Source organism: Diprion similis, chromosome 4 (genome assembly GCF_021155765.1).
Source record: "Diprion similis isolate iyDipSimi1 chromosome 4, iyDipSimi1.1, whole genome shotgun sequence".
In the NCBI taxonomy this organism is placed as follows: domain Eukaryota; kingdom Metazoa; phylum Arthropoda; class Insecta; order Hymenoptera; family Diprionidae; genus Diprion; species Diprion similis.
The window spans coordinates 19906294-19923720 of record NC_060108.1 but is presented as its reverse complement, the minus strand read 5'-3'; the positions used below and the strand labels follow the sequence as shown (position 1 = coordinate 19923720).

Genomic DNA, 17427 nt, shown 5'->3' with positions numbered 1-17427 from the left:
ATTCGGATATGATTAAACAATTTTTACCTAGAATATAAACTCCCGTACAAAGAGTTGTGATGAAAATCAGAAGTATAATAAAGAAGCGAACTTAGGTTCCCCTTAATTGCTCCGTGGCAAAAATTGATGCAATTTTGAAAGGTGATGCCCAAGTCTGGCCAGGGTGCGGAAATAATGATAATTCGTACGTCAAGCAAGTATTTACGAGTTCGGTCGAGTTGCCCGTAAAATATAGGGATCGCGGGATCAAGGAACGGATGCATAGACAAATAGATGGAAAAGCCCTTTGGCTCGGGACGCGGGATGGCTGCATCGTCGGATGGGTGCATCGGAGCACGGCAAGCCGTACCGGAGGGGCGTTCCGCCATGCAAACGAGGAATATAGCTAATGTGTCTCTACGGCGTGTGGTGTGCATGGTGTCGTCTTCTCGGCTCTCTCCCTCTCTTCCGCCGCCGCGGAAAAGAAAGAAATAGATTAAAACCAGCATCGAGTATAAAGCATGTGCGGTGACTTTACTGTAGAAGCGCGGAGAGGCGTCTCCCTCTCTCTCTCTCTCTCTCTCTCGGCACACGTGAGACTTGAGACTTGAGCTTGAGACTTGAGACTTGAGACTCTGGGACTTGAGAGGCGCCGACGCGCGCTGGGGTCGTCGGCTATTTGTACGCCGCGGCGAAGGGGCGAGGAGGACCTCAAGACGTTCTTAATTACGCGACCCGCCCTCGGCCCCTCCGATCCTCCCCCCACCCTCGGGGTCCTCATCGGTCTCCCTGTGTCACTCTCGCGCTGCTACGCAAGAGAAGCTACTCGGGCCATCCCATCATGCGGTAGTCGCGACAGCACGTGTTCGCTTCCCCGACCCATTTTACTTTAAATCTGCACCGTCTCTTCCTATCCATGTATCATCGTGACTCGGCCCTCCGCACCTGAGCGACGAAACGGTCCAGGCGTACCTACCAAGTCGTTGAAACGAAGAAAAAGGAGGAAGAAAAATATATATCGGAACTCTTTACCCGCTAAAGATGAAAATTATAACTCAGCTTCTATGTACCCGAGAACTTGTTCGCTTTCCTGTAATATGACTTTTAACTCCCGTGGGATTAAGAGATTTTGCACGACTTCGTATCACCCTCGGGGGATTTCAACTCGTCCGTGTTTTGTAAGACTCTAGAATTTTTCCTGTATCTTAGTTTTGCTGGTATGTAATCGTCTATTGTAGCTTCTTCACGAAGCTTCGAGTTGCTGATTCCATATCAAATGACTTCTATATACTGATAAATATGTACTCCATAATAATGATTTGATTTCACTCCATTTCCATAATATAGCACAATATAATCGTAGATCTAAACTGTCTTGACCGATTGTAAATTATTTTTTTGCCAATTTTTATTGATTTAAATACTTGTCGAACTATCAAGTGTTTCATAAACCATTGAGATTGATTATTGTAGTAATTTTCAAATGATTCTTCTAACGTATAGATTTTCGAGGGTGAATAACCGTTTGTAAAACATCGTTATCTAACGGAAATTGCAACCTAACTTGTTTTCTTTGTTTCGGTAAAGTTACATTATAATATAAATACGCGCTAAGAAATTATATGTACGGTTCAATTGCCACATATTGAATTTCAGCCATCCCTAGACACATTTCTATCGGTATCAGTTTACGTTATCTTTTTTTTTTCTCTACGTAGGATTGATGCTACAGCCGTAGTGTGTGGTCATAAGGTCAACCTTATACTATGGCATTTATAAACGTATATTACAAGTATATAGAAACCGTCCGCATAAGTTACACGTATAATATAGAAGCGGGAAAAATGTCAAAAGATACAAACCCTCGTCATAAATAAAATGATAAGTGACAAGACTTTATACATATACATATATATAATACATTTCTATATTATATATTTGCTATCCAAGTCCTGTGTGTTGATAAATATGTATAATATGTATATATACATATATTATACAGTACACAGTAATACAATTTGAATCATTTTATTCTGGGCGCATTTAAGTATACGTGGGTTCGTCCTTTAGACCTCTTCCAAATTCAACTGAAATTGATTGAATTTGGATGTATTGCAAAATCATTTGACGGAATAATTTATGCTTCAAGATATATTTCTTTTAAGATTCAATAGCGGAAACTCCTCTTGAGAATCCAAGTGATCCTAATTTTCTGATAATTAAATCATATACGTCTGTGTCGTTGATATGACAGTGTAAAATTGGTCATAACTGTAACGGCATTGAAGAAAAAAAAAGTAAAAAAACATTTCGTTTAATTGCTGACCTACGCTGAAACAACATCATAATTTGATCAAATTTGTCGCAATATCTGCAAGTAATTTCTCACTTGCGTAAGACGTGACTTATAAAACTTAACGTTATTTTTATAATCCAAAGATGAAAAATATAATGAAGGAATTCTTTATCGGTATAATATATTATTGCGTGTAAATCATACATATTTTACACCATCTAATCTATATGTAATACTCCCTAAGAGGAGAAGTTTAACTATAATATAAGTATGAGATTAAACGCAACATTATTTTTTACGATGTGTGGTAACTCAGGTCAAACGATCATCGTGTGTAAATGTAGGTACCGAATATAGTAATCCCGCGACAAAGTCAATGAGCTGAGTCCAAAAACACTGCGATATCAGGCATATTATATATTATAAAGTATTTCCTTTTTGCAGTGTAACCTTGCAAATTAGCTTCGCAATTTAGTTACAGACTGACATATATCATATATGTACAATATACCTAATGCATGTGAAATTCAATGGCAAGAACTTCTATTAGACTGGCGCATATCAGTTGGAGAGTGTCGGATGCGAGTGTCCTAATCAGGGGCAAGCATGACGAAAAATGACAGTGTTTTCTTGAACTTTGATCAAAGAAAAAACTCCCATACGTTGTATCATTATTACATTAAGGTCAAGATCCCATCGTCTCATATAATATAAGAAACATATAACGGAGTCTGATTGTGAGTGCGCAGCCTAATTGTACGTGGTTTTATGGTATCCCAGACACATGCACATGTACCTACTGCAGTCGTAATCAAATGTTACAATAGCAGAGCTATGACGTTGTATTGGGTGCTTGAAACTTAGAAGAGGTACCTAAAACAATCGTTTCTGCGTATTTTAGATTGTAAAATCGACGAGGGTGACCTTCTCCAAAATTTAATAGTCAAATTAAAACTTGGCGAACGTCGTGCAGGCGCCAAGCTTCGGAGACGCTCGTTTCGATTCGTATAAAATATATAATATATATGTATATAAATGTTTGAATTTTATGTATGAAATTTCTTGTATTATGAGAGAATACAAGAGAGGCGTATCCAGGCGAAGCGACGCGCGATATCAGTTGCAGGGGTCGCCGCCACTACAAGCTCCCGGCTGATCTACTGCGTCTTCTCCTCGTCCGATAACCCGCGATAACCCCGACCCTAAATGTTATACATATTCATACAGTTTTATAAGTTCGAGCTTCGTTCTACATCTTGAACTTCAGGTACACGTTAGGAAGTTAATGATTTTTATCTCGATCATTGGACATTGATTTCCTAGTGTATATACATACTATATCCCCTGCACGAAACCGCGTCGACGTTGCCGCGACGGCGGGCATGAAAACCTCGGTAAGTAGTTCTCATTATTACATTTTCGAATATTAATTACAATAGGAAAAAAATGTTGTTCAATAGATCCTGATAAATTTCCCGTCATTGCCCCGTAGAAGGTGTCATGGAAAATGTGAAAAGTTTTTCAGAAACAAGAAAATAACAATAAGCCAAAGTTAACTTATGAATGAAATAAGGTTTTGCCGCTATTTCTCAGCCGACACAACTTCTTCTGTATTCGTAAATGATTTTTCAGTTATAAAATAACTTTTTTTTGGTTTGAAACAAATTTTGAAAATTTGTAACACAATACCGCGATAAGTTTTCCAAAAGCTTGATAAATTGAATTTTTGTTTTCATCTTTTTTTTACCGACGTATCTTGTAACATAATTTCTTAGGTTTCTGGAACAAATCACAAAAATTATTGAAACCTATTATATGTGAAAAATGAAGAACTTGATGGCTTCTTTGAATTTATAGAAATAAGTTCAGAAGATGGGATTTTTCATAATTCCTCGTGATCGTTTATTATCAATATTATTGTAATTCGACAGACATGGTCTCACTGCTTCGTGCTGTACGAGTGTAATAATGCTGATTAGAAATAATTTGACACATTCCCTGGAGTGAATCAAATTTACTGTGAAACGAACCAGTGAGTTGAATGAACTGAGAAAAATAACGCCGGCAAAGATGATTCTTCTCATCACGCTTACGACCAGAGCAAATTAGTGTACACGGCAATTAATCTGCATGGGCATTACTGGATATCGAATGATGGCCATTTTTCTTCGCGGATCTGACATTGATCTTTCATACATGTAGTTAACTACATGTATTGTGTCATGTATGGCCATGAATTCGACGTGTTGAATATGAGTATAGACTTTTTATTTTACGACCACCCGACGACGATCGTCATCGTGTTCAGAGGAAAAATCATTAAATTTTATTTAGTTCGCGATCTGCGGCTGATTTAATTAAAAATTCATCGAATGGTGCTATTTTATTGAATGCATGTATGCAATTGTAGCTTTATTAAAACCTGCGCCTGCACACGTATATGTATAACCACATTGATACAAAGATATTGTTTATAATGTTATCGAACTTGATTCCATGTCCATAATACGTGTGAGGGAAATTGTCATAAATTAGTATATTTGTTACTGTATCCCATTTTTAGATAATTTTTCAATATTGTATCATTTTTTCCAAATTCCTATCGGCATGTATGTACAATTTAAATTGAATTTTAAGTTTCTGTCTTTTCTAGGTCAATAGTCGTACGATTGGAAATGGTACAAGTGACATCGTAACATCGAGAATCTCATTAGGTTTGAGACATTTTCGGAATTCATATAATTGCCCTAGACTTTTCATTCCAATTTATTTTGAGGAAAAGTTAAAGATCAATTCGTGATCGTGAGTCTGGGAGGACCAGTCAAGGGCTCGATAAAGTAGGAACCTGGTAACCGTGTTTAACTAACTTATCAACATCGAATAACAGAAATGATTCAACTTTTGCTAATATCAACCAGCGGTAAAACAGAACAATTCTGTATAAGCTGTACGAAAGATAACTTGCTAGATTTTTGAACGGAGTATGAAACAAAACTTGGCGTGTAACAAAAAATGGAGCATGAGATTTTATTGTAGAGAGATTTTTAAATACAGAACATTTCTAAGGGAATGGCATTTTGTTTTATTATTCGAGGGAGTTCAACATGAGGAGCTGTTTAAGAACTTTGGTCTGGCTAGTTTCTCTGATTTCGCCAGCGAGAAACATTTCGTCCACTACAGTGTACACCTGAAATTATAATGGTTATTGTACAGAGATCGGCTATTGTGAGAACAGACTAAACATTTTATGTGAGATGCGTCGTCAAATTTTTCAGCATAATAAATTACCTTATAGAAGTTAAAAACCAAATCCAGTTCGCAAACATTGTGGAAATACTCGTTCAAGACTTCCACAAAATTATGAATGGCTTCCAAGTAGCAAAGATTGTTGTCGTTCACATCCACACAAATACAGAAGTACAAGCCAGCGTATCGTCTGTAGACTATCTTGAAGTTTCGGAACTAGAATCAAGATACATAGGCATCAAAAGTCAACGATGGGAAAGTAATTTTTGGAAATTCGTTTCTTCGGTGTGTCAGAATTCGAGTCAAAATCTGAAACCTCTTCATTATCGGCGGATGTACTTTAAGCCTTCTTAGTGACTGTTGTATACATCAACCATAGAACTAGTTAATGAAACAAAATAACCTCCTTTGCACTGAACTCAGAAATTATAGCTATATTTTAACTAATGAACTTATAGAACCTCAACGAAGTTGGTGTGTTTAGCATCTCTAACAGTGACGACGGCGTGAACTTCCTCGATGAGCTTTTGTTTTTCATCGTCGTCAAAATTCATGTACCATTTGGCCAGACGAGTCTTGCCCGCTCTGTTCTGGATTAGGATAAATCGAATCTGGAAAAAATGCATAATCAGAAACAATCAAGGTACCGTTGTATGGGCCTGAAAAAATTTCATAAACAAGAAATAATATTGATTTCAATGAGATAACGTTATTCTGGATACCAAGTTGAGCGTCCAAACAAGGTGTACCGAATCAAATAAACATAAGTTCTGTCTTTGAATTGTGTTTAATCTTGATCGTATTCTCATGCAGTACTTGCCATTCTCTCTGAAGTTGACAGATGACAGGTGACACTTTCGATCAAGTGTCTTTTGAGGTTCGTGTGATAAGTCCGCCCTCCTGCTTTATCAGTCTTCGATCCGTGCGCGTGTAAAACGCAATGAGATCAGACAACTTCAAGTTAAATTCTCGGCAGTTCGTCGCTTAGTGCCGTCCAGTGCCGTCGTGGCGGTTCGGTAGCTGGCGGCCATCTTGTTGGTAAGCGTACGTCTAACTACGACTGACCATCAACCCCATCAAATATAAGTCAATGCGACTATTAACAGAAGATAGAAGGAGGCTGGATTTTCACAAGCGTCAAATTAATGCAACGGCGAATGACGTGCAGCGTCACGCCGTCAACGGTAAGAAAACGCTCACGAAAATGGATACCGACGCATCGACACAAGATCAAAACTGCGGAATTGAGTCAATGATTCTCAGTTACATTTTTACATTTGGCGTTTACCCATTTTCATGACAGTCTTTTTGACGTCGACGACGTGGCGCTACCGCGTCGAATTATGTCACGTCAATTTGAAACCCGTGAAAATCTATTCAAACACAGCGGCACAAGCTCAAAGCCCACGATTTGGTGGCGATCGATAACGAAAAATAGGTTTTAGCACTAATTCTCAGCCTAACTGCAGCTCAGTAGATAATACAGAACGTGCTTACATGATTTGATTAGCTGAAACAGACAAAAGGTGAATTCACTGAAACAGTCAAGGTTTGATTAGTTGGAATAGACAAAAGGTTTGAGTTGCTGAATCAGTCAAAAAGTTCGTTTAGCTGAAACAGACAAAAGGTTTGATTAGTTGAAACAGTCAAAAAGTTTGTTTAGCTGAAACAGATAAAAAGTTGGATTAGCTGAAACAGTAAAAAATTTTGGTTAGCTGAAACAGACAAAAGGTTTGATTAGTTGATACAGTCAAAAAGTTTGTTTAGCTGAAACAGTCAAAAAGTTAGTTTAGCTGAAACAGACAAAAGGTTGGATTAGCTGAAACAGTCAAAAAGTTTGTTTAGCTGAAACAGACAAAGGTTTGATTAGCTTAAACAGTGAAATGGTTTCGTTACCTGAAACAGATAAAAAGTTTGGTTACCTGAAACAGCCAAAGGGTTTCATTTGCTAAAATATGCAAAAGGTTTGATTAGTTAAATCGACGAAGTTACGAGAAAATCTATGTCAAGCTTACGTCAATATTCGCGAAAACAGTCTTCTGCTCTATTATTTCTACGATGGAAAGAAGAATTATAAATTTTTTAAATCAAAATCAATTTTCTACCTGGAATTATTGAAATAAATATTTCGTTCGAGTGAATACTTAATATTTCAGGGTATGTTAATAAAGAAGAACAGTTTCTTTGCTCAGAAACAAAAGACCATACATTCGCTAAAAAAATATTTTCTTACACTTCACGTATGTGTTATAAATACTTACGACAAGTCTTCACTATCACTTTACACTCCGCAATTTTTATTCCCGTGAATTGACCGGCGGCTTGCAGATGACCCGTTTTTTTCTCAGAACCAAAGAGCATCAAGTCAACGCGCAAATGGCGCAGTCAATTATACTTGAAAACTCAGTTGTTCGTAACAAGATTGATTGAAAAGCTGGAGGCTTAACATGTCGAGTATGATTTACTTTTTCACATACCGTTTACGAAATCGTCAAGCAAAAGGAGCGATCGATCGATTTCATTATCAGGGTGGTGACAATTTCGCTCAAATACAATTCCTTGACTATTGCCTGACTTTTCCCGGCAAAACATACAGAATTCCCTGACGTTTTCCCATGAAAATTAGGCAATGTTGGGCAGTTTTTATGATCCAAGGCTTCAGAACTTGTGCAGTTTCAATATATAAATTTGGATCTAAGAAACATGTAGTATTGCTTCATTTCGCACGAATAATTAGAAATTGAACGATACCATTTCCCAAAGTTAGCTTAACTGACTTAACGAAGCATAGATGAAGATTAAAAAATATTTATTAAAGAGCCAATTTTTCCCTATGGTCCATCATAATTCCCTGACTTTTTGCGGTAGAAAAAATTCTCCAACTGCTCACAACTATCCCGGTCAGTGGCCACCCTGATTATCAATCGTCGCGCAAATGACGAGTCTGATTCCCGTGATTAATCTACGCGCAAAAAGGCGCGGCCGATTAATCCGTCAAAAAATCTTAAACGTCTAGGACTTGTCGCAAAATTCTGCAGAAAACCAATCCGCATCCGCGTCTTTTTGAATCCGACACATTGCGATGCGAATTGTTGTTCCGAGATGCGAGTCAAGTCCGGGAGGGAGGTTGGAGAGCATGCATTATTGTGTGGCGTGACGGCCGGCGGTCCTCTTCGACGCGAAGTCTTCGAGCTCAGCATCTCTCCCCATCTAGCGTACCACGGAACGCGATAGATGGTCCAGAGATGCGTTTTGCCCATTCAGACGATCACAGAGATCAATTGAATGATATAATGATAGACAATGACTAAATAATTAAGTTCAATAACGACTAAAAAATGATAGCAAAGTGACAAGAAATGGGAAATTGAACCTCGTTAAAATTTGAAAGCTTACTAATAAATAGTTCAGAGATTTTTATATTTAGTCTTTCACGGGTTTTCGGATGAAAATCACTGTGATCGTTTGACGCTGTGGATTACAAAAGTTAATAACATTGCGGTGCATCGCGACCTTCCTACCCTCGCCTGAATCCAACGGACCCACCCAACGGAACTGTTGAAAAGAGATTCACACGCACATCCATATCAAACCCCGCGACGGATCCCACAACGACCACCTACCTACCTACCCGATTACCTATATTCGCTCTAAACGATTCTCCATTCTTTCCAACACACATCATTCTTCCTCATTTGCGCCGTGGTCACTGTGACTTACTTTTTCATTGATTACCTGTGGGGAGCAAAACGTTTTTGTACCATAGTCAGCGAGAGGATTGTTTTAGTGATTGCTGGCGGACTATCGGTACATCAACCTTTTGTAAGATGGATTAAAAACATCCTGCATGCTTATCAGCATTTTCCTAAGCGAGCTAAGCCTGTGGTTGTTCGATAGTTGCTGGGCATTAAAGAATTGAAAATGATTCAAGATATATCATGCAAGCTGATTACGTTACGTTATACCAGACTTTGAAACGTTATCAATTAAAGAATCGTTGAAATATGTTCAAACCTCAGGTTTATCCACCACTTAAACGACATCATTGTAATTGTATAATCTGTAGGTAAACACGAACTATTTTCGCGAATGCTGAGTAAGTGATGGTAACCTGTCGCGATGCTCATTCCACTTTCAACAACGTGCAAAATTTCTAACTTTGAGTGACTGTGGTAAAATAGGTCAACTCTGATGAGAAAGGAAAAAAAGAAAATGCATCGACTGAAAGTCAAGCACCGTTGAGATCGCGAATGAGCCTATCCATGCAGCTAAGAAATCGAAGATTTGTGTAACAATTTTTACCGCCACGCCACGTGACAAAGGAGTCCCAGGGAATTAATACCCGTAACCTAAATACGTGCAAACTCACCAACGTTGCTGAGTAATGGAGAAGTTACTCGGATGTCTCTGCTTAACTCTGAAAAACGAAAGAGAAAGCTCGAATTAATTTAGCAAACTGGATTTTCCATTATTACTGTTGTCTACTTCCATATTTGTTTACCGCGTGTTACGCAATGACAAAAATTAGGTTTCAAATGCAGCACGTAGAATCATAAAACAATAATTGAAATAAGTTTTCTTACCTCCTCCGGGTTGCTCCACACTTTACATGTATATGTAGTAGTCCTCGTGGCTTCTCAGGCTGTACGGTGGTCACACACTTTTCACACTTTTCACACTGCAATGAGAATATAATAAAATAATAACAGGCTAATAAAATAAGAACAGAATATATTGAATAAATGCATAAAATTATTGAGCAGCTAAAATCATGTACGATCAAAAGGGGCATAGTAATTGAAAATCATATCGAATGTGTACCTTTTAGTTTTATTCACTGCATAGCGGGTGATTTAATTTTTAGTTTGCTGTCAGAGGTCGATTTGGATCATCGCTGAATGTGGTCGACAGTGCTGGAATATAGTGTGCTCCTGTTAACAGGCCAAAAATAAGAAAACATTTTATTACTATTTGTCTTGTAAAATTATTATACAAACGTTGAAAAATTACCGTTTTTTTTTTTTTTTGTCGTATATTATATATATATAAATATTACGAAGAAGTGAATACTAATCAATTTTAGCTAACTGACAAATTTCTCCGATTGAAAGTAGCCCAAAGGAATAATCAAGAATAATTTCAAACGCTTGCAGTTTTTTCTTACATGCGAAACAACGCCAAAACCAACGACGCAATAAAATTTTCATTTCAAGAACGTGTGTCCACGTGGGAGAAGCGATCCGCGAACCGAAATCTGAGACACAACTCGCACGAAAGTTACCTTCCGCAAGGTCCGTTTTTTCAGAATGTTAGAAAGAAAACGACAACGGAAGATTATCAGGTCAATTTCTTGTCACCAAACCCTCGTGATTATACGCATATAATAGTAATTACACTCAATTCCGAGCCCATTTACACTTTTCGTATTGAAACTAGCTTCCTAAACGGACTGAGTTAAACTTGCAAACAACGCAACTACGCACTTACCGAAAATCACCCGCACAAACAATAACAAACGACACCCGACGCAGAGAGTCGACAATCGATATTGCTACAAGCTGAAGTTGCACAAAAGAATGAAAACTTGAGACACGGTAACTCACCTTCGATGTCCTCGACTGTTTTTGTTTCACTAACTCGGCTCTTTTATGGCTCATACGCTGCATGCCGTTCGTATATTAATCGCAGTGAGTTTCGTGGGCGTTATACACTGATCGAATCACAATACACAGCCTTTTTTTAACCTTAAGGTATCACTGCTTGGACATGTCCTGAATAGGCAAAGCCTGTACATGGCGATTTGAATTCTGACTCGCGGCTCGCGTAGTTCCACTACGGCTGCTCGGAAGCGACTGTCGCTACGCTGTGCTCGGAAGTAATTCTCAACCGGTCGGAAATGCCGTGCGAATTACGACAACGCGGTCAGGTGTTAGAAAAATTGCCGTTGCGTGACACATCAGGCGTCAATTGAAATTTTCTGACGTCTTACAGCCGAACAAAATACGTTGACCGAAGATATATTCGGTCATTCCTGCGGGTCAAAATTAGTGGAAAAAGAGTGCTACACGCAGTCCAAATACGCGATCGGCTACTTCAACTCGCTTTTACATTTTTTTACACTTTCGATTAATAATCCTAGATTTTCAAGTTCTTTGACAAAAAATGTAATTGAGATCCACTGACCTAACCTAGAGGCCCAGCCGAGAAGCAGTCGATTAACTGCGCGTATTTTGATTTCTTTGATTGTGTGGTACGAACGTTAAGATCTCGGTTGAGTTGCTGCGCTTCAGAAAATATTAATCAAGATGGCGAACGATATCAGTGCGATTATCTTTTACTTAATCATGACGTCGTGTATTAGAGCATAACCGTGTTAATAATCCCTAATAAATAGTGTTGAAACAGTGAGTGAATCGTCAGTTTTATCAAATTTCTTTGAAAAATTGTTATTTAATGTTTTAATTGTCATCTGCAGTGCAGTGGTGAAACTTGACATTTGTAACGAGTGCCGTGATTTTCTCCAGGCGTTTGGCGCAAGGGTGAGTCTGATGTATGATTTGTTATTATATATTTGTTGTCTTTGTATAATGTATACTATACTGGCGTCAAATCATTACTGAAAATCTTCGAATTTGAACTGACGAATTTCTCCCAGTTGTGCAAAACTCGATATCAAAATGTCACTGATCTGCAATATCCTGATCAGTGCAAAATACCAATAATCTCAAAAATGTTGGGTGTAGCTTCGAGTAGTTGGCGTGTGGACGTTTTTGTTTCTAGATGTTAATTAAAGAAAAATCTTGGAAACGTCTTATTCTTTCATTGTCGATTTTGTTCAAAGTATGCAATATAAATAACCAAAAAAGTACGCATCATATTACAACTTTTTTCACCATACGCCGTTGTATCATCATCATTATGCAGAAATTCTATAGAATTTGAGATCGAGACAGAGAAGTATTCATCCATTATCGACATAGCTTGCGTCCACTCTCCCCGGTTAGGAGCTTCGAAAAAATACTTATGCTTGACCGTCTTTAGAGCTGTTTAGTCAATGGGGAAAGGCGGTAGTCAAGTAGTTTATGAACACAGTCTCGACGTTTGACGTCGAAAGTTCAACAATCGACAAAACCTACTTACAAATGTAATAGAAAATCAACAACTGAGTTGAATTCAGATTACGAAAGACGAATGTAAAGTTGATAGATTTTTCACCAAACAGCGATCGTAATTTGTCAGCTATTGGCGAGCGACAAGGCGAAACTGACAGTTTGTTGAGTTTTGCCACTTTGACAGATCACACCGTAACCTCAACAAATAAACGGCGTTATTTCTTGACGGTCCATTAAACCAAGGCTTGCGTTATGAAGCAGCAAGGTGTAGACACGAAAACAAACCTTCCTGATACCGGGGAAGCGGACGAGTGTCTGTTCGAATATTTGCATGCCGAAATGGTGAATTACGTACTGAGCACAAAAGCAAATGGCAAGGCAAGTTACGCTACATTTTAAATATATTATCCTAGATTCCCAAGATTCTTGAATCCGCTCGTGTAATACAAAGTTATTTGGCAGAATATCCAATCGACTATCTAATTATTGAATAATATTTCAAATCAGGAAGGCGAAGAAGAGCTTTCGCCTCTAGAGTGGATGGGATTCGGTGTGGGATATCGAATCATGGAACGTTTAACCAGGGAATGGGCACGTTTCAAAGATGAGTTGGACACAATTAAGTTCATATGCATGGATCTTTGGTCAAGCCTGTATCGCAAACAGATTGATAATTTGCGAACAAACCATCAGGGAGTATACGTACTGCATGACAATGCATTCCGTTTATTAACCAACATCGGTGCTCCCGATAGCACGCAGTACTTGCGCGAGGCTCCACGGCTTTTGGCTTTTACCTGCGGTCTACTTCGTGGCAGCCTTGCGAACCTTGGAATAGTTAGTACGGTCACGGCAGAAATATCTACATTACCGAGTTGCAAATTTCACGTACAGGTACAGAGAGTTTAAGACAATGTAAATAATTATATAAGTATATGTAAATTTAGTAACTTTATTGAAAATCTATAAACATTATATTATTTGTATAAATGACTATGATTATGAATTGATAGATATAATAGACATACTGCAACGAATACTGCAGAACAATACACATACCTAATTTCGGTAAAAGAAATCGATATGTGCATGGTCGTAATGTTCCCATCTACTCCAGGTTACATATAAATCGTGTAAATGCAACGCAGATGTAGAAAAAAAGATGAAATTCGATTTACCATTCGAGTTATTTAATCTTAATAATTTGTCATAAAATATTGGTCCAATGCATCGCAGTGCAAATAGTATTTTCAAATATAAAATGTCATATCGCATGGACTGACAAATAACTATACCACACTTAAAAACGTATACATGATCAGTCTCATGTTTTATTCGATTACATAATAATGCACACAGTTCAAGAGTAGAAGTGTATAAAAATCTAACAATTTCCAGGAAAAAAAAAGAAAAGAACAAAACAAAAAATACGTGTGTCAACTGTTGTAAAAATTGACTAAATCTATCTACACTGCAGAAAAATTGGTAAGCGGGGCTTGCGTTAAACAGTTTATAAAGTAAGAATATAGGTATACAGATCAAGCAGCAGTGCCGTTACTCTGTGGTTCACTGATATAATTCAAAAGATCCATCTGAGTGGCAATACCCACTGCGCTGGTCGTCTGTTTTGCATTAACTATAACAACATACGCGTCTTTTTCAAGAATTCGTGACAATCGGCCGAGGGTCGCACAAGTAGTGAGCTTTCTAAATTGTTTGAATAGTACTTTCTGTGCGGAATCCGTAGACTTGACTTTACCCGAAATCAGACTTCTTGTAAGAGCATTCAGAGTTACTACCCCTTGGATACTTCCATTCTTTTCTATAAGCGGAATTTGGTCAAATCCCCCTTTCTTCAAAATCGCAATTGCCTCTTGACAAGTAGCTTCTGCTGGTAGAGTAGACAGGGGATTTAAACGAAGATTTGAAATGGGGGTCTTCCACCACCATTTGTTCGCCTCTACCGGCGGAGGTGGATCCTAAAAGAACGAGAAAGTTTTTTTTCAACCTAATCATAGTACTTCAACTTACAATCCTATTTTCTAAACTCTTTTTGTATTTCTTACCAAAAAACCTCTGGCTTCCATCCAGTGGTCCGATACAAATTTAGTCATGTAGTTTCTGAGACCATCTGGTAGTATTACGACAACTCTTTGATCGTCCGGTAGATCCTTGGCCAATTTTAACGCTGCTGACATAGCTGCACCGCTACTACCACCGCACAACAAACCCTCCTCACGTATTAGTGCCCTAGCACAGTTGAGTGATTCTTTGTCATTCGTTTTAACCCACAAATCAATTGAACCACGATCCAAAACTGTAGGAGTGAAGTCATACCTGAAAATGTATGTCAGTCAGATATGTGGCAGACTCAATGTGATCTTGAACACTGCAATTTGGTTTAGTTTAACACAAGGAATACACACCCAATTCCTTCAACTTCATAGAAGGTAACTTCACTTTGATTTATTTCCATAGGTTCTGCGAGAATACTGCCTTCCGGATCAATAGCTACGATTTTTGTCTGTGGTATCAGTTCTTTGAATCTACGACTGATTCCACTAATGGTTCCACCAGTTCCAGCTCCTGCCACTACATAATCGATTTTTCCTTTGCATTGTTCCCAGATTTCATACGCTGTTTGATCGTAATGAGCTAGAGGGTTTCCACAATTGGTATACTGTAAAACATAAAATCGTTAGCATGCCTTGCAAAGGAAAAAAGAAATCCGCCAACTTTCCGTTTGCATCGATGTCTAATTACCTGATCCAGAATTACACTGTTCGGTATTTCCTTCTGTAATTTCTGAGATACTGTTATATGACCTTCGGGACTGTCCCACGCAGCCTCGGTTGGCGTTCTAACGATCTCTGCCCCCAGAGCCCGCAGCGTGTCAACTTTTTCATTCGACATCTTCTCAGGCATCACTATGATACAACGGTAACCCTTGACCGCTGATGCCATCGCCAATCCTATACCTGTATTTCCGCTTGTTGGCTCAATTATGGTATATCCTGGCTTGAGAATCCCTTTGTCTTCCGCATCTTGGATCATTCTGTACGCGATCCTGTCTTTTACAGAACCACCAGGGTTCAGAAATTCGCATTTTGCCACTGAAATTGAACGATAATTGTTAATTTAAATTGGAAATTTAGTGTCCAAGTCAACAAGTGAGCTGTGCTATTCTGCAAATAATACTCACATAATTCACATTTGATATTAAATGATTTGCAAATATTATTCAATCGCACCATAGGCGTTTGTCCAATGGCAGCCAGGATGTTGGGGAGTACATCCTTGCGATTATCAAGGCTAGAACAAACAACACGTATTGTTCAGTTTACAATTAATTGGTTCAGATAGATGTTACACGCTGAGCATTTGATTTCAAAATAGCTTTTCACTTATCGAAAATAAAGTTTTCAAACACCTGTTTACAGACTTGAATGACTAGTACTTCAATAGATATATCATTCCTATCTAAATGAATAGTCTGAAGAGTAAGGTTTCCATAATTTTCAACATAATGTAATCGTTCAACGTGCATAATATATTTGCTCAGTGCAGTTCAAATCTATGACGACTATTTAACAATATAATAGATTAGATTGCTCAAATCATAGACAACTTCTTACGTGTGGACATATACTATCAAATTATGGTGCAAGTTGTTGTCCGCTAGATTATTCAAGTTGATGTTTAAGTTTCATACGCTAGTGTGGTGTAGATGTTATCAAGTATTTATTCAGCCTCTGCATAAACTTGTCCCACAAATACGGATTTGATGTAATCGAAGCGCATAAATATGAAATGGAAAGTAAACTATGCCTAACAAGGAAAGTTTTAAGTGATGTAGGGAGTAGTTTCGTGCCTGTATCTCTAATTATGTATTGCTCTGTATTAAGAGTACAACTGTGCAAATAATTATTCTTGTCTTTTACGCAAGTATGATCGATCGCCAGGCCGATATTCAATATCTACTACTTGTTCTAACAGACTACGTTCCGTACAATTTCCTCTACCTTCGATTGTTAAAAAATCGAAAAACATAAATGCTTTGATCAACAACAATGTGTAATTAATTGACACCTTGCATGTGATAAAAGGCATTTTGTACTCTCCAAAACTCATCCAAGTACCTGTTTAATATATTTTCGGAAACCCGTCGCGATTGAGATTGGAAAACATGATGGAACAAAGGTTTCGAGGCAAACTACTTGTTCGTCTTTTTTTTCATTTTCTGACCCGGTCGTGCCCGCGCCAATAAGACGCCACACGCGAGTTAATTGCTACACAACTGGCGAGCGACAAGCAGTGATTCTGACGCCGAACAATCTACGTGTTTCATCATTAGCGGAAGCGCGTTGCTTTTACGCACACGTATCTGAAACTGATGTTCGTACATCGGCGTTCATTTAGTAGTTTGGATAACGATCGATCGTTACACTTACTCAACGAATACTTGAATTAAAATTTTTTTTACTCACGGTGGTCGTTTTGTATGTGGATTATTTTTAGCATTTGGTTGCCACGTGCACCGTGAAGGTAGATCTGGACGTATTAATTCCATTTTCAAACTACCCAACGATAGTCCTTTGTTCTAAAAAGTTTTTTCCACCGGTTTACGCTCCCTTCTTTTATTCGCTTATACAATGTTTAATTTCTCCACGTTTTAACGTATAAATAATAAGAGATTAATCGATTGGTTCCAAGAGTCCGGAGATGAGTTTGCGCACTGGTACAAGCCTTCGACACAACTGTCGTTCAACGGCGGGCGGCAAGACGCGAAGTATT

The 17427-nt window shown here is 38.3% G+C and overlaps 3 protein-coding genes across 5 annotated transcripts in view; 1 reads left to right on the top strand and 2 right to left on the bottom strand.

Moving 5' to 3' along the window:
• LOC124405834 (cystathionine beta-synthase) overlaps positions 1 to 17427 on the bottom strand; it is a 22675-nt gene extending 5248 nt beyond the window's left edge. Inside the window, exons 1-7 of one of the 3 annotated variants that reach the window (XM_046881065.1) lie at positions 17121 to 17427; positions 15836 to 15945; positions 15397 to 15746; positions 15060 to 15313; positions 14654 to 14970; positions 12403 to 12410; positions 7612 to 7622 (exon numbers count right to left, since the gene is read on the bottom strand). In XM_046881065.1, the coding sequence (XP_046737021.1) occupies positions 14676 to 14970; positions 15060 to 15313; positions 15397 to 15746; positions 15836 to 15945; positions 17121 to 17203 (1092 nt within the window). In that variant the 5' untranslated portion in view covers positions 17204 to 17427 and the 3' untranslated portion in view covers positions 7612 to 7622; positions 12403 to 12410; positions 14654 to 14675. Of the gene's footprint in view, positions 1 to 7611; positions 7623 to 12402; positions 12411 to 13571; positions 14613 to 14653; positions 14971 to 15059; positions 15314 to 15396; positions 15747 to 15835; positions 15946 to 17120 lie in introns of those variants that run through there. The other 2 variants (XM_046881064.1, XM_046881063.1) reach the window with 2 other exon arrangements.
• LOC124405838 (AP-2 complex subunit sigma) lies at positions 5279 to 6487 on the bottom strand. Its single transcript, XM_046881074.1, has 4 exons — positions 6342 to 6487; positions 5983 to 6132; positions 5564 to 5737; positions 5279 to 5462 (listed from the first exon to the last, which is right to left on the bottom strand). The coding sequence occupies exons 1-4, from the start codon at positions 6342 to 6344 to the stop codon at positions 5361 to 5363; spliced, it is 429 nt and encodes a 142-aa protein (XP_046737030.1). The 5' UTR covers positions 6345 to 6487; the 3' UTR covers positions 5279 to 5360.
• LOC124405837 (trafficking protein particle complex subunit 6b) lies at positions 12613 to 14031 on the top strand. Its single transcript, XM_046881073.1, has 2 exons — positions 12613 to 13011; positions 13141 to 14031. Exons 1-2 carry the CDS (start codon positions 12886 to 12888, stop codon positions 13540 to 13542), a joined length of 528 nt encoding a protein of 175 aa, XP_046737029.1. The 5' UTR covers positions 12613 to 12885; the 3' UTR covers positions 13543 to 14031.

Excerpts from the sequence above, each read along its gene's own strand:
- LOC124405838 (XM_046881074.1), bottom strand. Across the intron at positions 5,738-5,982 it reads AACACACCAACTTCGTTGAG|TTCCGAAACTTCAAGATAGT; the intron begins GTTCTATAAGTT and ends TCTTGATTCTAG. Across the intron at positions 5,463-5,563 it reads TGGTTTTTAACTTCTATAAG|GTGTACACTGTAGTGGACGA; the intron begins GTAATTTATTAT and ends TTATAATTTCAG.
- LOC124405837 (XM_046881073.1), top strand. The coding sequence starts at position 12,886 with ATGAAGCAGCAAGGTGTAGACACGAAAACAAACCTTCCTGATACCGGG. Across the intron at positions 13,012-13,140 it reads GCACAAAAGCAAATGGCAAG|GAAGGCGAAGAAGAGCTTTC; the intron begins GCAAGTTACGCT and ends ATTTCAAATCAG.